The following is a 21,205-nucleotide window of genomic DNA, read 5'->3' as shown; positions in this document are numbered from 1 at the left end:
AAACAGATTCATTATCCTTCTAGGTCCCTTAGAGGCTAATCTGCAAGGATTTATGTCCTTATTGTGACTCTTCTCAATAGTTGATTTTTCCCTTATTAATTAATTACGAAATTAATTAATATTCAGGGTTTTTGGGCCTTCTTTGTTCCATCAGGTCTGATCTGGTCCATTAGGCCTAATCAATGTGTTAATTTTTTTGGTCTGAATGTCATACATCTTCTTATTGGGCCTAGCAGCCCAAATCATGTATAATTAATGTAATATTTAATTACACAATCAGGATTTATTTATCACTATCACACAGGTATTAAGGCTCTGTTAATTGTTGTGCTGTTAGAAAAGTGCTGCTGGAAAAAATGCTGTTGTAAAAATCAGATGACTGTTTGGTAATTTTTTTGATACGTATATGTTTTGATGCAAAAAATTAAAAATAATGATGCTTTTAATAAGGTTTGATGGTAAAATCAGCATCTGCTTCCCGCAACAGGTGAAAATCAAATTTTTCTAACAATATGGGGGACTTACCTTCTCTAACAGCAACTTTTAGGTCAAAATCACTTTTCTGAAAAGCAATTTTTAAATTTTACCAAACAGTTTTTTAACTGTTTTTCAGCAAAAAGCTGATATTTCTGTCTGCAACAACAATATCAAACATACTCTAAGCTCAGTTATTGCCTCCGGATAAAGACCAAGACTATAGGTCTCAGAATTTATGATGACAAGATGATGATGACGATGTTGAATTTTTAACGTGTGTTGAACCGCCAACATGTTTAATCGGACATACAAAGAGAGCATCATTGCCAACTTGACATTGTTGTCCCTTTGATCCGGCTGTTACATCTCAGCAGGCCGTTTAGATGAATACCTTCTAATTTCACCTCCAAAATATGCATTTGTGATGTGTTTTAAAAACCTAACACGAACCCTGAAGATATGAGCTGGAAAAAAAATCTATTTACTTGATTTGCTGTTGCTGAAAACTGTTTTAGCTTTGTGCTGCTTGAACTCTTCATGTCTTCAGGTGACTTGGGAAATCGAACTTTGATTTTGTTGAATAATACCGGGAGCGGAAAAGTGAATTCCATCAGACTATTATTTCTTTTGCATGGGTTTTCTTTTTCTCAAGCTCCTCTTCACAATTTAGCAGTCCTGGTAATTAACATCCCAGGAAAGCAAATGATGTGTTTTATCAAACTTTCCCTTCATACAGAAAATTGAGTTTGTAATCATGTTGCAAAGCAGCCAGAGTGCTTCTGCAGGGACCTTCTGCTCAACAAAATAATTTACAGGAAATAAATAAGCATTAAACTACAGAAAACAAGAAGTTCATATGGCCATTTTAAACCAAAACCAAAATTTTCAATTTAAAATATAGAATTTCTTGCCTCCGAATACAGTATGCATGCGCTGAAGATCATCTGCTGAGCAAGCATCTATTAGAGCATATATACCTGGTCTCAGGGCTTCGTCTATATCCCTGAAAATCAAATTTCTTACTAAGTTTGTACAAGAAAATGTTCAAGGAGCAGTTAATAATGAGACTACAAGATTGTAGCATAATATTAGGCGTGTGTACCTCCTAATGCCCATTTTACAGGGACCATATCCTGAATAAATTCTTATGTAACCAGATAAAAGCTGAAAACAACAGCAGCCAAGAACATCCCTCTGTTGTCGTAACTGTTAATCAAGAAACAATTAGTAATGACTTAATTGAGTAGAATCTTTAGAGCAAATTCATTTTTGCAAGTCAGACGGTTTTATCAACTTTGTTACATATGGATAAAGCACCACCCGGATAGTAGTATGCAGTGTGCATTAGCAATATCAAGTATCATCTGATCAGTCTTGTAAAAGGATAGTGTAAGGGTTATTAAACTTTTCTTTTCTTGGTCTTTCTTCCGTCAGGAATTAGCAGAGCATACGGTTGAGGTGAATGTGCAACATGAAGTACTAGATGGGATTTTCACTTTCTATGATTCAACAAGTGCTAAGTTGCACATTTATCAGGTATAGATTTACACCTTTTCACCTTATCAGATGAGCACATGCACACACATAGATGTGTGTGTGTGTGTATGAAGTGACTGCCTTTACAATCTCTGAGCATAGCGTTTTATTGCAATGTATTCGTTATAGCGTTGTTATCACTTTAACTGATCTCCAACTTACATTTGCATTCTTCTCCAGTGTTAGTATTTTGTGATTTACTTGCTAACTTGTGATAATAACAAAATTTTACAATACATTTCCACCAATGATGAATTGGTCACCTGGGGGGAAGGGAATGTCGAAGCAGCATATTATGAGATAGAATGAGCAACATATGATTGTATGAGCTAACTAAATAAATTGTTAGTATCAACTGGGCTCGGCCATATACAGTAGTACAATAGTAGTACCACCATATCAACCACATCACTCGTACAACTTAACTCGCAATCTAAATTTGATGTAGGATAACTGCGAATGAAAATATATAGAAAATTGGATATATAAGGGTATAGCTATAGACACAAAAATAGAGAACTATGTAAATCCTACAACCTATGCCATAGAGATTAAATTACAGGAATCAAGCGAATGGGTAGACGCAAAATCATTTGCACATAAAGTGAATGGTGTAACTCTTCACAAGCGAATCATTATATAGTGCCTAAAATAGTTTTGTCTAAAATCAAGGAGCAAAATTTGCAATTAATATTATATAGTGTTGTCTAATATAGTTTGTCTAGATTTGAAACTCTTCAGGGAAAGTTGGACTGAATTTTTTTATTTATTTATTAGAGATTTATTAGAAATTTTAGGAGTTGCAATCATACGCACATTGATTCAGAAGCATACATTACCTTTACGGACAAGGAGACTGGGATGTACATGGCCATAAAGTGATAAATAAATGAAATTTTATGACTAAGTAGCAAACCAGAGGTAGCAAGGATTTTGAGGTTTTGAATAAATCCACAACTGATTACAAAGGTACGCTCCTTTGCTTTGAATCATGAAATATTTTATGGAGATAACTATTCCAAAGAAAAAACTGAGACCGGCAAAAAAGTATTAACTAGCCATACGATACACGAATTAATCAATCTGGTGGGTGTCAAATAGCTTCTTGTTTGGCGACCTTCCTACAATAACTAATCACCTAGGACGCCTGATTCCACATTAAAGCCCGAAATCTGATCTGGAAAAAAGCCCGAAAAGCCCGATCCAAAAAAAGCCCGGTTCGGCTCAGCCCACGGGCCTCAAACGGGCCTCTTTTTTCTTGAAAATCCGGCCCGGACCAAAGCCCGAAGAGCCCGAAGTTTAGAAGTCCGGATTTAAAAAGCACGGATAAAAGTCCGGTTAGGCCCAGATAAAAGCCCGGGCTTTTCAAAAAGCTCGGATAAAAATCCATTTTTTATCTAATTATTGAGATATACAATATTTTTAATAAATTTTTAAAGATTTTATTAAACTGTTAATGTATAAGTTATTTTAACAGCAGCAGTAGTGGTAATGTTGCAAATAAAGGTTGCAGTTAACTCAGTAGAATCTACCCTAATAGGATTTGTAGTACTGCCGAGTCCTGTGTTCCGGTTGTATGTAGTATAATGTTTAATGATTAATATAAAGCTTGTATAAAAAGACAATCACTTTATGTTAACAAATGAGAATAGTTTAACTTAATATTAAATAATGTTATTTAATTCAGTATCAAAATTATTCTCTTTCATAGTTGAAGATAATATTTAATTCGACATCTAAATTACTCACATTTCGAGACACAAAATATATTTTAATATTTAAAATATAAATAAATAAGCCCGGTTAAAGGCCCGGCCCGATCTGCGGGCCTAAAATGGACCTCATATTTTAAAGGAAGCCCAGCCCAGCCCAATTTTTATAAAAACCCAGCACGATCTGTTTTAAAAAAATCGGGCTTTTTAAAGTTCGAATAAAGTCCGGCCCGATGGGCTTTTTGTGCATCCCTATCTGCATGTGTGTCTTGGAATATATGATTTTTTTTTTTGAAAGAAGGTCAATATTGTATAATAGAAATTGCAGGTATTTCCTATCCATATGAATCCATGCTGCATTTACGTATCACCAAAAGTAGATAAATATGCTTCAAAGTTCAACTATTTGCAACTTTTTATAAATCAGCTATGAGTCTACAACTCACAACCACAACGAAAAAGCTTCTTGATGGGAATAAATTTCATAAAACTAATACATTTTATAAAGTAGACACATACCTCTTCATAAATTCTTCTGAGGAAATAAGCGCATTTTATTCCTTCTTGCACTTCCCATGCAAGATAGTCTTTTGTAGTGGATGGATCAACCTCTACCATCTCCAAGCAACAAACTAGAACATGTACTGCATCTTCAAGTAAAGCACTGCAATGCTGACTCTCACTACAAAAAAGTTAACCAGGAAAATAGTTAAATAATAATTATATTTTGGGATAAATTGAACACTATTACTTCTAAGAAACAGGAGATATATAAGCGTACATATTTCTGATTAGCAAAGCATTTTAATATATGTCTAGTAGTTAAAAAGAGACCATGCCTTTTATAGTGCTTAAGAACAGTACAAAGGAGTCGGCAACATGCAGCATAAAGTTCTATCATAAACTGTCGATCTATGGAACAAGTATTCATGCTTTCTATGATCTCACTGCCAATTGAATCTGGGATTAGCAAATGATTAGATTGAGTATTAGCGTTAGAAACTTTAAGCTGAAGAATATTTTGAAAAAGTCCTCCAGATATGCGCAGCGACTGTGAGACAAAGCAGCCATCCACTTGAGACAGAGTGTGTTTTCCAAAAACTCGGGTCAGCACCTCAATAATCATGAGAATAACAGATCCTGAATCAGGAGTGGCATCAGCACTATAAGGAATAGTATTAGCAAAGAACAAATTCGGCCCGTTCAAATGCAAAATTATGTTGAATAGAGCAGAAACTATGTTCTGGATGTGTCCTTCAACCACGGACAGACGCTTGCTTCCTACAAAGGAAATGGGTAGTGAGAAAGTTGCGCCCATTTATGTATACAGTTGAATGAGCATTCCAACTAATACAGCCTACAGGCATACAGTAAAAGCTAAATTCTGATATCTGTTGACAGGGAAGTACAGTTTTACAGTACCAACGCATTCGACTTTCTTTATTCACAGCACTGGCTTAATTTTTTATTTTTTTTAAATCTAGGTTTAATTACCATTGAGATAGTATAAACCATGATAAGCACTATCCTTGGTTACTTCTTGGTGATTTAGAGTTATCAGTTACCAAGTAGATGCAGATACATCTGTCCTACTTATGGACTTCTTTGTATGCCGATTCCTGAAGCAAATAAAAGAACCCTTAGTGGCTCTGTTATCTCAAGAATTCGGCTAAATAAGATCACTTTACAGTTCACATTTGATCTATTAATTCAGCCCTTGGAACCCTCTCCAATTAATTATACATCTAACAAGCTAGACATGATTGATAAACATGCTATCTTTGAAAGAGAATCTTATGATACATGTACCAAATATAATAAACCATCATTACTTATCGATCGTGCACTGAGATTTACTAGGTAACTGAAGTTAAGTCTTCAAAAGCATTAGTTCCTTGTATGCCCATACTTATGGCAGTATACCTGTACAGCGACAATGTGTACATGAAGGCTTTCCAGTCGCTAAATATATATTTTCACTTCACAATATCATGACTAGAACTTATAGATAAACTTTAAGAAGATAAAAATGATGAAATATGTTAATCCCAAAAATCAACGTGGTTTGACGACTAGACATCAGGACAAGACGAGAAGAAAGGTTATACGACGCGATCAAGATGGAAAGGAAGGAAGCTGACATGATCAGGATACAGCTAGAGTCCACGTGTTGAGCAAGTCAAATGGACATCCGGAAGAATAGGTCAAGAGGTTGTAACTGAAATTTAAAAGAAGTGGATAACGTGCATGAAGTTTGGGAGGAGTAAAAATAGCAACTTGATAAGCTCATCAAAATAGAGCTGAGAAGGACTCTATAAATAGATTAGAAAAGAAGAGTTAGGGAGGGAAAAAAAGAAAGAGAAAAATACTACAATCCATGTTATTTCTTCTTCAGTTTTCATTGTAATCACGTTGTTTTACCAAACAATTATAGTGAATATCTTTCGGTTGGGCTTGAGTCTCAACCCGCGGTTTTTATCCTATTCGGGATTTTCCGCGTCACCAAGTCTCGTCTTTATTTATTTTTTCTTGTATTTACTTGTCTACACACCATCTTCATAAATATCATAGACTTAGAATTAAACCCACAAAAAACAACTAAAACAAAATATATGACATGTGGAACTTCAAATATTTACACCCTTTCAAAATAGATGGATATATGAACACATCACAATTTTTAAGAAGATGTTAGCGAAGGGAAGTTCTCAAGTGAAAAAGGATGCAGTTGTAAATGAGCTAACATGATATTACCTTTAACATATTCCAGAAACAAATCGAAGCAATCAACACCAGCTGCAACAGTTGAAGAAATCTTGCCTCCCTTTGAATTTCCAGTGCATATTTCATAATTTGACATGGACCCTTCCTGTAACCCAATTACGGCTCTCTCAATTGCCTGAATTGCAGGTGACAAATGTAACTCGGAAGCTTTCTCAACAAAAACTCTGAATGACATTCGCAACCTTGCTTTCAATTCATTTAGGGAGTGCTGGCCATATGAAGATTCACTTAATTTCATTTGATCATCTAGAGTCTTGATACTTGACTCGGTCTCATGAGATGCTAGAGTGGCTCCTTTCCCTTGTAAAGCAATGCATTTTCCTAGGGCCTTCAGGTGAATATTAATCAGCTTAACATACAATTGTTTGGTCAAGGTGGCATCAGCTGAGTATAACTGCCTTCCTAGCTCTTCAAGAAATTTGGCTATACCATCTAGCCAAACATAACAAAATTCATGAGGCGACTCATCCATATCAGCAAACTCCAGCAACAAAACTTCAGCAATGCTTACCAAACTTGGAACCAAGCTCGCTGAGAAAAAGGTGTGCTTGATATGCAGATTAATCCTTAAAATTGCTGAATAAGCGATAAATAACTGTCTGAGAAAATATGCTGCTTCAAGATTCTCACCTCTTAAAAACCCCAATAACTGAGATTTCTTCGGACATTGTTGCTCAAACAAATCGATCCTGGTCAAGAAACTGGCCACACCAATTTTTCGTCGGACTCTAACTCTTGTGTTTGACTTGTCATTTATCTTTGATGCTGAATGATCCTCTTCATTTTGACAATTTTGTTGCTTCTCATGACAATCAGCATTATCAACACACCCTTTGCTAGAAGACTCCTTCAAACACAAAGAATCACCATGACCCTTTGATACTGGGAGATCTAGGGTTTTAACTGAGCTATGGGGCAACTTACCATTATCAAGAAACATAAAGTTTAAAAGGTAACTAATAAATTCTGCAAATGCGTCGATGCAAGTCCTGATTCTGAAAAAAGGTTCACATTTCCATTTTGATAACTTCGATTTTAAATGACATCTTTCCCCGTCCAATTCATCTAAAGCAGATGCTAGCCCCCACAAAATTCCCCGGATGAAAGAAAAGGTGGTAGAGAATAAATTCACTTCCTGTACCGTAAGACCTGTCACATCTCTACCAGATTGGGTTTCCTTTAGAGAAATAAGCGACTTATGAGCCTGCTCCTTTAGATATTCAGCATGACTGACTATAGTCTTCCATATATCCAGATCTGTAGCAGACACCAAGCAACTATCATCTTTATTCAAATTACTGTTATTGTCAAGACATAAATCAGTTATTTCTTCAAAAGGCTTCACTGAGTTCATTAGAGCTTTGATTGCATGCATAAATTGATCTCTGCTGAATGTTAAAAACATATATGATGTGTGATCCATCAAGGAAAAGATCATTCCTTTTGATTGGGAAGCACAATCTGGAAACCTGTCCTGAATCCCATTCACTGCTGACCGTGACATTGATAGCCCTGAAGTTTGGAGTAAACTCTCATGATAAATGGGAGTAGATATGAAATGACTAGATCCCATTCTCTCTTCAGATGCCATTATGAGCTTATTAAGGGCCTTCCGACACAACATAAACAATCTGAAGAGCTCATGACATTCATGGGGTTGTAATGCACTAGAAATCGTGACAAAACTGTCATGTAAAATCCTGGAAAACAATTAAGTTAGTTACACATGCAAAGTAGTTTATCCGCATTTGCCTAGGTACAATTTAATTATTGCTTCTAATATGTGAAGGCATATGTGTGTTCTACATATATAGTGAGTACCTTTCAAGATTGATAATACAATTTGTACAATCTGACAAAGTTTTTGGCTTCATATATCCTTTTGGCATCCAACATAAAAACTTCAGCAGACTTTGGCAATCTTTAATCTTGACCTTAACTAGGTGCAGCTTATTAGATGAGCAAGAATTTGGCTCAACCACCGATATTGATGATACTAACTCCTCCATGATTTCGCATAATTCTGATGCCATATGCCTGCGAACAAACTACAATATATATGAATATCCCATATTGCAAGGAGCTTGTAAATTCTATTTGTCCTGTTATTCATAAGATTTATTAAAAGCTAAAACATATACTTTAAAACTAAATACAACAAACATAGTATAGAGACTTTAAGGCAATACACGTTTTAAAATAGAGGAACGGTATCAGAGTGAAAGTAACATATCATGCATAATAGCTTAAAATCTATTCTAGCAGGCGCTCAACAAAGTATCAAGGATGGGGGATTTCTGTCTATATATAAATATGATATTGTCACAAAATATGAAAACTCCATTTATGAAAAATTAAGTCGAGAATTCACCAAATACTTACAATGGTCAATTTATTGCATACAATTAGGAAACATGAGCAAAAGAGACTGGATTCTAACCAGAAGAGAAACTTTTCCTCTATCAGAGTAATTTTTCAGCAAGTTGTACAATTCATAAAGAATTGGCATATTGTTTAAGATTAGATTAAGACACCTAATGATATAATAACACCTTCAATATATGTGGCTTAAAGCTTTAGACATTAAAAACTTTAAATATGCCGAGGAATTACAAGCAAGGGGTTATAATAACAACAGGCAATTTATTCCACCAGCTTGTTGGCTTTAAAGCCACAAGAGAGGTTGCATAATTTAGGAAGGTCCATGGCAGCCCTTTTTACCTCCACTTCTGATTGCATTCAGCAGATAAATAAGCAATTGCACAAAAGTAAATGCATAAATTGGCAATTACACAAAAGTAAATGCATGGCCTTTAAATTTATTAATCGTCTTACTTTTTGTTCATATAGAACAGCATTGCGGAGAAGTTCAGATGAAATTTGATGTGCTGTAATCGTCTTTATGTGGCCATGTTTATCAGTAAAGTGCTTTCCAGAGACATCAAAATCATTCTTTGAACTAGGAAGAGAGCTTCGAATCAAGAGAGAAAGAAATTTCTTCAGATTCTCCTTGGCGGGATAAGCACACCAAATATCAACATTCTGGCAAATAATCCACCAGGTTGCGGTAGACAATGACTTCTTATTTACAGCCCCTACACTGAAATCCCATTCTTCCTTATCAGGTAATATTTGAACAGACATTTCACAGTCATTAATGTCATTAGCCGAGGAGATAGGATGCTGAATTTTGTCAAATATTGGGATGTATTCCATTAGAAAGTTGGTTAACTCTTCTGCTTCATGCTTTAGAGCGGAAACTCGTTCTCTCAGATATTTAAAAGCTTTAATCAGCCTGTTCAAATCAACAAGCCTCTGGATAGTCATGGTAATAAATAAGTAAATCAGGGAGGAGTTATCTGCAACAGAGTCTTTAATGCAAATGTTTAGAACCGTATCTATTGTAGAAAGAAGAGAATCTGAAGGCTGGACAATCCAAGAGAAATAGCCTTCATCTGTTCCAGTAGTCCTCTTCAGCAAATCCCATCCAGAATAAGCTGTCAACGAGTCACCCATACTTTCTGACATCTTTCTTGATATATCCGGGGGCACAAGGCTGACTGCCTGACGATATAGGCTTTTAGAAGACATATAAAGACGAAGGAAGAACAGAACAACCCAGTGAGTGGACATACAAACATGCTTGCCTTCATCTCCCGTAGTGATAGTTCTCCCTGTCAATGTCGACAGGAATACATAAACACTGTCCAGCTGTACTTCAACCAGGTCCGACTGTTTCTCAACCAGGCACCTCATATTAGGGCGGATTTCTGCAATCAGATCTTTAACAGCAACTCCGACTAGCGTACTATTGCCTGTGGTAGCAGTAACTGAATCTAGAATTAGTGAATACAGTTCACATAAACTCCTTCCGAGGACTTCTGCTTTTAACTTGAAGCATGGCGAACTACAATCTTCTGAATCTAGCTCGCCATGTTTAGTTCTATCATTCTTTGAACAATCACCTTTCATCCAGACAAGGGATTCTGAAACATCTGTTGTAAAAAGTCGTATAAATCCACTCACTTGCCCTTCTGGTATAGACATAATAGCATCACAAATTGAAAGTTTAAACTCATGTGAGCGAAATACCATCCCCAAAAATTTGACACAGGATTCAGAATATAATGAAGGTTTCCACACATCTGAATAGCACGTTTGACTATCTCCAACAGATGATAACAATCGTCTGACTGCTTTAGCCAGTGTAAATACCGCATTATTGACCTACACAGATTCAAAGGATAAGATCGAAACAGTTAATATCAATCTTATAAACGGTTATACATTTAATAATCATTCTTATAAATGCTTTTAAAAAGTTTGGTACTCAAAATAAGCCATATACAAAATATCAATAGCCATGTCAACACATATGTATGTTATTTCACTGGTCATTGATCATTCATGTTCAAACTCTAATTATACAAAAGATCATTACACTTTAAACTAATTTCAAATAATCATGAAAACATTGATAAACATTGGAAGCAAGTCTTTAAAAAAGGCCCTTCCCATAAGCCTATCCTATATCAACTTTTGACATCTTTGTAGAAATTAGCTTAATACAACAACCATGTCACCACAAAAGTACGGTAGTTATTGAGTTCATTTCAATATTCTTTTATACTAAAATTCTAAATTTAAATCATTATACTATACATACCTTGAATTGATCTCCACTAATCATGAAACTATGGATTACCTTTAAAATCATATCTAAACTAACCTCAGATATCATGGCACAAGATAACTTGATATCAGTAATGGTTGAAGTTCTATATGTAGACATCTTTTTATAATATTTTCCAAGTTGTCATGATTGGAAATGATTTTTATAGGAACATAATGTTAGTGACTGATTAAAATTAGGACAACCTGCAACTGCAAATTCCTGAAACGACTATGGAATTTTTTTTCCCAAATTTCAAATTTTAGTGACTTCTTTCAAAATGTCATAAACTTCACATTGGGGGCTTATCAAAAAATTCTAAAACTCGAGGTACCAAAATTAAAATATTAAGAAGTTAAGGGATAATTCATAACCGTAAAAGTAGTATGAATGTGGGACTTATATATAGTTTCACCTTTTTCTCTTCTTATACTTTGCTTTCTCTTTTTTTCTTAATCCCGGATCAACTTATTGGTTACACTACTTGGATTGCAATCAGATGGCAAGTGAAGAATCGCTCATGTGCATGATAGGGAACAGTAGTTTTTCTTTTTTAAAAAAAATAAATTATTAGACACGAGGCTCGGTAATGACAGTTCTTACTACAACAATTGCACTTTAGGCTGCCTCTATTTGGGATTAATTCTATAACAAAATCAATGTATTGGTGAATCTAGATATAAATTGGAAGAAAATAGGTTAATCGAATGTACAACAAACTTTGGCCCTCCATACAACTTGACGTAGGATATGTATGAGAAATGGCATATGACACGGGATAAACACATCTTGCAGAGAATCTTGCACATTCATTCTCAGAATACTTAATCAATTAACAGTTACCCTCTATGAACTTAGGAAATTAAGACCCTCCATTAGACACACTACAACTTAAACACCAAAAATAATCCCAACAAGAAAAAACCATTATTGATGTTGATCCTGACAATAACAGCTGTTGTTGTCAGATATGTAAATATTTATGTAGTTCTTATATATCTGAATCCTAAACATACATATTGTCAGTGGATTACAGCTGATTACATTATTCAGGATATCATAATATTTATTTAGGAGATGCTAACCAACAGATTTAGTACTGAAATTAGGGATAATAAACTGATTTTATTAGCAGTTTTGATCAGGCTGTAATCAGGAACAGTAATTAGCAGATTCTGAGAATACATTTAGGCAGTAATTAGATATAGTAATTAGCTGATACTTAGCATATAGTTAGGCTATAATTGTGCCATAATGTATGTATCTTTTGTGTATATAACTGAACAGAAATACAGAGGTAAGGTCATTGAATCCAACTTTGATATGGTATCAGAGCCATAACCAGTCTTTTAAGTATATTTTCAGTTTCTATAGCTTTGGATATTAGTTTTCGGTTCAGCAAATAAGTGCTGATCTTTCAGTTCTTTAGTAAGCATAATGTCAACCAACAATGGTGATATTTTTGGTCTACGTTTTACTGGGAAACTTTATTCCAATTGGGAATTTCAGTTTCGTCTCTTCGTCACGGGAAAAGAGCTGTGGGGTCATGTTGATGGTAGTGAATCAGCTCCAACTGATGCTGCTAAATTAGCTGAATGGAAGGTGAAGGATGCTAGAGTCATGTCATGGATCATAAGTGCCGTTGATCAGAATATCGCGCTGAATTTAAAGCCATATAAGACTTCTAAGGAGATGTGAGAGTACCTAAAGAAAGTGTACAATCAAGATAATGCAGCCAAGCGCTTCCAAATAAAGTATGATATTTCTAATTATTCTCAAGGCACTTTATCTATTCAAGAGTATTATTCTGGATTTCAGAATTTATGGGCTGAATTTACTGATATTGCTTATGCAAAAGTGCCAGCTGCATCTCTTTTAAGTGTTCAACAGGTTCATGAACAAAGCAAAAGAGATCAGTTTCTTATGAAACTACGTCCTGAATTTGAGGTAACTCGCTCTAATTTAATGAATCGTGCTTCCTCTCCTTCTCTAGATGAATGTTTCAGTGAGTTACTTCGGGAAGAACAATGTCTTGCTACACAATCTGCGATACAACAAACCAGCATGCCCGACCAGGCAATTGCTTATGCAGCCCAAGGAAGAGGGAAGGGCAGAAACATGCAACAAGTTCAATGTTATTCCTGTAAGGAATATGGGCATATTGCAGCAAATTGCGCGAAGAAATTCTGCAACTATTGTAAGAAACCTGGCCACACTATTAAAGAATGCCGTACTCGTCCTCAGAATCGCCAATCAAATGTGGGTCAAGCTGCAATCGGTAATCAAGCTGTAGTTGGTTCAGTTACTGCTGAAAAATCAACTCTTACACCAGAAATGGTTCAACAAATGATTGTTTCAGCTTTCTCCGCCTTGGGTCTTCAAGGTAAGGATACTTCATCCTCTTTATTTTGGCTAGATTCAGGAGCATCCAATCATATGACAAGTTGTCCCAATACTTTAACTAATGTTCGCAATTATAATGGCACGTGCAATATTCAAATTGCTAATGGCACTCAATTACCTATTCAAGCAATTGGTAACATCAACTCCTCAGTAAAAGATGTGTTTATATCTCCTGAACTTTCAACAAGTCTTATTTCAGTTGGACAATTGATTGATAATAACTGTGATGTGCATTTTTCTCGTGATGGTTGTGTTGTGCAGGATCAGGTATCGGGGATGATCCTTGCGAAAGGGCCTAAAGTTGGACGATTGTTTCCTTTGCACTTTCCTATTTCTAATGTTGTTTCTTTGGCTTGTACTAGTGTGAATAAACATGGTGAAATATGGCATAGACGTCTAGGACATCCTAATTCTCATGCTTTGTCTCATCTTGTGAAATCTGGTTTATTGGGTGATAAAGATCAATTTTCTTCTGATTTGTCTTTTGATTGTTCAACATGTAAACTTGGTAAAAGCAAATCTGTTTCTTTTCCTTCTCATGGTAGTCGTGCTATAAGGTGTTTTGATTTGATCCATACTGATGTATGGGGCATCACTCCTGTCATATCACAAGCAAAGTATAAGTATTTTGTTACCTTCATTGACGACTATAGTAGGTTTACTTGGGTTTATTTTCTTCATTCAAAATCCGAAGTATTCTCTATTTTTAAGAAATTTGTTGCTCATGTTGAAAATCAGTTTTCAACAAACATTAAAGTCTTAAGATCTGATTCTGGGGGTGAATACATGTCCCATGCATTCCATGATTTTCTTCAACAAAAAGGAATAGTTTCTCAAAGATCTTGTCCTTATACACCTCAGCAAAATGGGGTTGCTGAACGTAAAAATCGTCATTTATTAGATGTTGCAAGAACTTTATTGCTTACCTTGGCATGCATACTTTTGGTTGTGTTTGTTTTGTTCACTTGCCATCTCATGAACGTCATAAACTATCTGCTCAATCTATTAAATGTGCATTCATGGGATATAGCATTCCACACAAAGGTTTTATATGCTATGATGCTTGTTCTAACAGATTTTTGTTTCACGGCATGTTATTTTCTTCGAAAATCAATCATATTTCACTACTCATGTTGAGCCCATGCCTGAGAAAGTTATTCTTCCTAGCTTTCCTGAATTAAGTAATACTTCTGAAACACTCAAACCAACTAAACCAATATTAGTGTACGAGCGACGACGTCCAACTTTGCCACTTCGTGAGCAACATCAAGAACCTGAACCTGTACAATTTGACACACAAAATGTGTCTTCTGAAACTGCTCCTCGGCGTTCTTTAAGAAATAGCAGGCCTCCTGATCGGTTTGGTTTTCCTCACACCTCACTTAAAGCTACTCTTAATACTATTCATGTTCCTAAGTCCTATGCTCAAGCTGCTTCTCAGGAATGTTGGAAACAAGCAATGCAAGAGGAAATTCAGGCTCTTCACGAAAATCACACATGGGACATTGTGCCTTGTCCATCAAATGTTAAACCAATTGGGTGCAAATGGGTGTACTCAGTGAAGTTCAAATCTGATGGTTCACTGGACAGGTATAAAGCTCGCCTTGTAGCTCTTGGAAATCGTCAAGAATATGGACTTAATTATGACGAAACATTTGCTCCCGTTGCCAAGATGACCACCGTTCGGACTGTTTTAAAGGTTGCTATTTCTCAACAGTGGCCTTTAAGACAAATGGATGTGAAAAATGCGTTCTTACACGGCGATCTAAAAGAAGAAATATACATGACTCCACCTCCTGGGATGTTTACTACTCCTTCATCACAAGTTTGTCGCCTCCGTCGATCCATATATGGACTGAAACAATCCTCACGTACATGGTTTGATAAGTTTCGTCCACTTTACTTGCTTTTCAGTTTAAACAAAGTCAATATGATTCCTCCCTCTTTCTACGCAAAACTTCTACTGGAATAGTATTGGTTCTAGTTTATGTTGATGATATCTTGATCACATGCTCAGATTCTGCCCTAATACATGAGTTGCAAGAGAACCTCAAGGCATCCTTTCATATGAAAGATCTTAGTTCTTTAAAATATTTCCTTGGTCTTGAGCTTCATCCTACTTCATCTGGCATGTTGCTGAATCAACAAAAATATGCCCAGGATCTGATTTCTTTGGCTGGTCTTGATTCTTGCAATTCTGTTCTTACTCCTTGGGAGGTTAATCTCAAGCTTTCAAAAGACGACGGAGAGCTTCTATCTGATCCATCATTGTATCGACAACTTGTCGGGAGTTTAAACTACTTAACAATTACTCGCCCTGACATTACTTTTGCAGTACAACAAGTCAGTCAATTCATGCAGGCACCTCGTCATCTTCACCTTTCTGTTGTCCGTCGTATTATTCGGTATCTCAAGGGCACTTCTGCGCATGGATTATTATATTCAACAGATTCTTCTTTACAATTAGCTGGATATAGTGATGCTGATTGGGCCGGATGTGTTGATACTCGTCGTTCAGTTACTGGATGGTGCATGTTCTTAGGTTCAACCCTCGTTTCTTGGAAAAGTAAAAAGCAAGTTAGAGTTTCCAAATCTTCCACGGAATCTGAGTATCGTGCTATGTCTGCTGCTTGCTCTGAGATAACATGGCTTCGTTGGTTATTAGCTGAACTAGGTTTTCCTCAGCTTCATTCCACCCCTCTTTCTGCTGATAATACAAGTGCTATTCAGATCACCGCTAATCCCGTGTTTCATGAACGTACAAAACACATAGAGGTGGATTGTCATTCGATACGGGAAGCTTACGACAAACATGTGATTACTCTCCCACATATTTCAACTAAACATCAAATTGCGGATATTTTCACAAAAGCGCTTTCTCGACCTCGACATCAGTTCTTAGGTGACAAATTGATGCTTCTGGATCTACCAGCATCAATTTGAGGGGGGATGTCAGTGGATTACAGCTGATTACATTATTCAGGATATCATAATATTTATTTAGGAGATGCTAACCAGCAGATTCAGTACTGAAATTAGGGATAATAAACTGATTTTATTAGCAGTTTTGATCAGGCTGTAATCAGGAACAGTAATTAGCAGATTCTGAGAATACATTTAGGCAGTAATTAGATATAGTAATTAGTTGATACTTAGCAAATAGTTAGGCTATAATTGTGCCATAATGTATGTATCTTTTGTGTATATAACTGAACAGAAATACAGAGGTAAGGTCATTGAATCCAACTTTGATACATATGTGGTACATCTATTTGAATATTTCTTATCTGCTATACTGAGGTCATTTTGATGCTTAAACTCTTTTTTAGATGTCTTTTACGGGATTCAATTGGCATGGGACAACCTCACTCTCACCCCTACCCGAACTGCAGAAGAAAAAGAGAGAACAAAAATACACCGAGGGAGTTTAAAAGCCAAAGATTTTTTTATTAAATAGTCAAAAGAAATTTTCAACCACAACACGTGCTTTTTCATTGAAGCGGGAAATATAGTTGTCCGTCTCTTCTATGTGCCATAAGAATCTATGTGCCTTAGCAATACTAGTAAAGTCGTATAATTAGTTAGAACTTGTTACCACCAATCTCTCTCTGTTCTCTCTAGAAAGTAGAAACTAACCATTTTCGCTCTCGATTTCTTCCTCTCTTAGCTATCTTTCTGTCTCACTCTGATTTCCGTCTTATTTCTATCTCTCTCAGTCTATCTCTAATTCTGCTGTTATTCTTCATTTCTCTGCATGTTTACTGCAATTACTATTATTAAAACACAAAAAATTACAAAAAAATCTCATTTTCTCAATAATTGAACTCAGAAACCTAGAGTTCATAAAACCCACTCAAAAGAGAGATATATTGGTAAACTGGCTGGCCGGAATACAACAAAGGGTCGCCAATACGAAAAGCACAAAAATTCTCCACAGTGCTGCAGTTTTGTAGTAGTTTCAGTTAAAATATGCTAGGCTTTAACCTCGGAAGCATGGGTGCGGGTGCGGTGGTGCGCGGTGCGGGGATACGGGAATTCGGCAAATTCAAAAATACGGGGATTCGGGTGCGGCGGGATACGGTAAATATTTAAAATAATATTTATATATATATAATATAAATATTGTCAAAGAGTCACATTTTAATTAAATAAAGTAGTTAAATAAGTAAGTTCAATATCCTAAATAACCGAATTCATTTTTAAATTATTTATTTGAAAAAGAATTATTTGATTATATTTAACGTATTATTATTTACTCAAAATTTAACATATAGGAGTACATTATTAATAAGAGCCAATTAAAGAAAAAATCAATTAATTTTACTAAAAAAAAGTGCTAACAGTTGGTGACTGGGTCCCAGTAGAAAGAAGCAAGCAACACAATAGACAAACGCTCTAAGTAATGAGACAAGTTATACATACGTGACTATACATACATGCTATACATATAAAAATGAAAAAACACAGATCGAAGATGGAGGTTGATAACAGATAACAAGGAAATTCGATTCAGTAGTCTCTCCTCTCTTCCTAGTCTTTCAATTGGGTCACTAAAGTCGGTCAAAAATTACAATATATGCCACTCCCGCACCCCCAACCCGCACCTCCACGAATCTGATATGTGAAATACGGCGACACGCCACGGTGGCGCACCCCGTACGTTTCCCGGCGCACCCCGCGCACCGCCGCACCCGAACGTATCCGGTGCGCAATACGTCAGGGAGGTGCCGCACCACTGCTTTCCAGGCTTTAACACTCGACATATGCTAATAGCAATATCATCCATGTAGATTAATTTTTAGCTAAGTATCCATTTATATATTAATAAGTAAAGTACATAAAATTAACCAACTAACCTGGCGAAGTTCACCATAAAGGCTGATAAGCTGGATTCCAAATTGAATTATCTCCAGAGTTAACAAGGACTGTTCTGAATTATCAATTAAGAGTCCAGAGGCCCCATGTGAGATCATCATGAGCCACAAGCTTTCCAAATCATCTCCAAAAACCTCATATTCAATTTCTAATAAACATTTTAAGGTTAAAATAAGCTCCTTAAAGATTAGGACTAGGACCTCTCTATGTATCCTTTCATCTGAATCAATCATTGATGGAAATATGTATTGAATTCTGGCAGACAATGACCTGATCACATCATAAACTGCTTTCAGGAAATTAAGACAAGCTCCACCAGAGGTATCCTCTGTGCGTACATATACATTTTCATGCACAAAGCTAACAAGTAGTTTATTTATGGATTTAAGGGTGCAATGAGCAATTGGCAAAATGGGTCCAACTTCCAATTCATCTTGAAGATAAGTATGAATCTCTCCTAGAAAAGGTTCCATCAATTGTACAAAGAAATCAAAAAGTAACATCCTAGTTTCGGAGTCTAAACCACTTACATGATGACTGTATTCTGTACCCAAGCTGCCATTTCTAGAAGAGAATTTGGCAATCTGACCATTAGGTTCATCTGCGAATTGACCGGAGCCTCCCCCTTTAACTGAACTTAATCCCTTCTGCTTTCTTATACAGTCAACATACAAACGAAAAAGCTCCCCAACATTCCCTAAGGTCGACGCATTTGTCCCAGTCAACATCTTTTCCAGTTTATCAAAGAAGTGTCTGTGATAACTTTTAACAACCATCTTTAAATCCTTGATGCTTTGATAATCAGAAGATGTCATATACTTGTTTAAACTTTGTACACTCATAAATCCATGAATGTGATTTGGGTGGAACAACCCTTGGGACAATACTTCTTTAATTAATTTCCAAAGATTACCCTTCCATCCATAATCACTTCTGAAAGGATGCAAGATATCTAGCATGTACAACAGAGGCTCAAAAAGATCTTTTACAAAACAATTAAAATTATCCCTTCTAGTCGGATGGACCTTCAAAAATTTAGCGAACGGCTTTACCACAACACATGAAAGGTTCAAGACAAAAACACCAATATTAGAATCATCAAGTTTGTTTTGTAGAATTTTCTGGACCAGATTGAGCACCACGCACACTGTCAAAACCCATAAATTTAGATTTTCATTTGAAATCCCACCGTGGGACACGAATATACAAGAAATGCAACCAAGTACAGTTTTGTAGAGTTCCAATACACCGCCTTCCAAATCCCTGACTTGAATATCCGAGGATGCAACACCGAGCCGAAACAAAACATCCCCTGCAATCCACTGAATAACCTGTAACAAGTCCCTCGAAAACCCCAGCAAAACATTCTGCTTTACAGCCTCATCCAAGCAAAACCTAAAAATTTCCCAGCACCTATAATCTAAACACAGCTCAGACTCAAATTTAATTCCTTCAACACTAATTTTCTTCCCCGAAGAAATCAACACCGACTGAATCCAATCGCTAACAAAAACTACTACTCGTGAAATCCTAACAGCCTCTTTTTCTTCATTGCTACTACTTTCGGCTTCAACTCTAGACTTCACATAAGCATACGCAAGTTCAACCTTCCTGCATTACACAATTAACTACTTAAATCATCTATTTCAGCCACTTAAATTTACTTATTACATTATCTAGCAAATACAGATAGCAATCAAAAGTCTAATCTACTTAAATCGTTTGAATTCAACACGCGCGCGCAAACATGCGAATAATATACCTTTGACTATCCATTTGTTTGTTCTGAAGTGATAGAATGAGCTGTAAATTAGTCCAAGGAGCCTCGAATTGAATAGAATCACTGTCTTTGAGCTCTTGTTCTTGCTTGTTTTCGAGTTCTTCGAAACGAGGAGTTTTCGATTGTTCTTGTTCATATTCGACATCTGAACTTCTGTTCTTTCTCTTCGTAACCTTCTCCTTGTGCTTCTTTTGTTCTTTTTTAGAATCCCCCATTGTTAATTAGTGTTACAGAGCTTTGAGGTTTTGCTAGGGTTTAAGGGGTTTTACAGATTAAAAACTTTTATTTTGATTGGGTCGGGTTGGATTGCCTATATTTGGATCATTTCTTGTTTGGGCCCATTTCATTTGAGACGTTGTATACTATCCATAAACAATTAAACATAATTGACTAGGAAACTTATCGAGTATATACCGATCAGAGGAGGGAACGTGAGATGTCCCCAGATCATATCTCTACTCCAAGAAACAGAGAAATTATTTACGTGAAAACCCCGAACTTAGTGCACAATAAAATTGTGTGTGCTAAAAAGTACATACTAATATAAATACAACAATAAAATTAAAAAAAATGCACGAAACAAACATACGAAATAAGAAAAGTGCACGAGATAAACCCGAGCCTATAATTATATTTATACGAGACTTATTTAAATTTAAATGATTTATGTTTCCAAACTGACTGATAAATCATAAAAGACTGTTGGAGATCATTTTTCCAATTGTAGAGCCATAGGCATTTTCTGATCAAAACAATCCCAATATCCCAAAAGTTCCACAAAGTATTCGTCGAAACCCTTGAATCCATAATTTATTTCTTAAAAATATGTTTTGACATTGATCTCCGTAAACTTTTAAATCAAACTTACAAATCAATTAGCAATATCTTCTTTTTTGTCAGAATCGTCAAAGTTTATATGAATGTGTCTTGTGTAAAATATGGGTTTATTTTATACATAAAATGATG

At 35.9% G+C, this 21,205-nt stretch overlaps 2 protein-coding genes across 2 annotated transcripts; one reads left to right on the top strand and one right to left on the bottom strand.

Moving 5' to 3' along the window:
- Positions 1-541: 541 nt before the first annotated feature.
- LOC141717840 (uncharacterized) lies at positions 542-20,650 on the bottom strand. Its single transcript, XM_074520051.1, has 10 exons — positions 20,222-20,650; positions 18,441-20,070; positions 9,345-10,736; positions 8,331-8,557; positions 6,480-8,209; positions 4,565-5,006; positions 4,245-4,407; positions 1,580-1,683; positions 1,389-1,480; positions 542-1,269 (listed from the first exon to the last, which is right to left on the bottom strand). Exons 1-10 carry the CDS (start codon positions 20,452-20,454, stop codon positions 1,193-1,195), a joined length of 6,090 nt encoding a protein of 2,029 aa, XP_074376152.1. The 5' UTR covers positions 20,455-20,650; the 3' UTR covers positions 542-1,192.
- On the top strand, positions 12,619-14,093 carry LOC141721876 (uncharacterized). The gene is made up of 3 exons (XM_074525010.1): positions 12,619-12,817; positions 12,962-13,564; positions 13,846-14,093. Exons 1-3 carry the CDS (start codon positions 12,619-12,621, stop codon positions 13,881-13,883), a joined length of 840 nt encoding a protein of 279 aa, XP_074381111.1. The 3' UTR covers positions 13,884-14,093.
- Positions 20,651-21,205: the final 555 nt, after the last annotated feature.

Source organism: Apium graveolens, chromosome 4 (assembly GCF_009905375.1).
Source record: "Apium graveolens cultivar Ventura chromosome 4, ASM990537v1, whole genome shotgun sequence".
NCBI lineage: Eukaryota > Viridiplantae > Streptophyta > Magnoliopsida > Apiales > Apiaceae > Apium > Apium graveolens.
This window is presented reverse-complemented; position numbering and strand designations above follow the sequence as displayed.

What these genes read in the sequence shown, in the direction of transcription:
- LOC141721876 (XM_074525010.1), top strand. Translation starts at nt 12,619, where the DNA reads ATGTCAACCAACAATGGTGATATTTTTGGTCTACGTTTTACTGGGAAA. An exon ending in AGTCATGTCATGGATCATAA is followed by an intron (nt 12,818 to 12,961) that starts GTGCCGTTGATC and finishes ATTATTCTCAAG; the next exon opens with GCACTTTATCTATTCAAGAG. An exon ending in CTCCGCCTTGGGTCTTCAAG is followed by an intron (nt 13,565 to 13,845) that starts GTAAGGATACTT and finishes TGTGTTGTGCAG; the next exon opens with GATCAGGTATCGGGGATGAT.
- LOC141717840 (XM_074520051.1), bottom strand. Translation starts at nt 20,454, where the DNA reads ATGGGGGATTCTAAAAAAGAACAAAAGAAGCACAAGGAGAAGGTTACG. An exon ending in TGTATTATCAATCTTGAAAG is followed by an intron (nt 8,210 to 8,330) that starts GTACTCACTATA and finishes ATTGTTTTCCAG; the next exon opens with GATTTTACATGACAGTTTTG. An exon ending in GTTTCTGGAATATGTTAAAG is followed by an intron (nt 5,007 to 6,479) that starts GTAATATCATGT and finishes TTTCCTTTGTAG; the next exon opens with GAAGCAAGCGTCTGTCCGTG.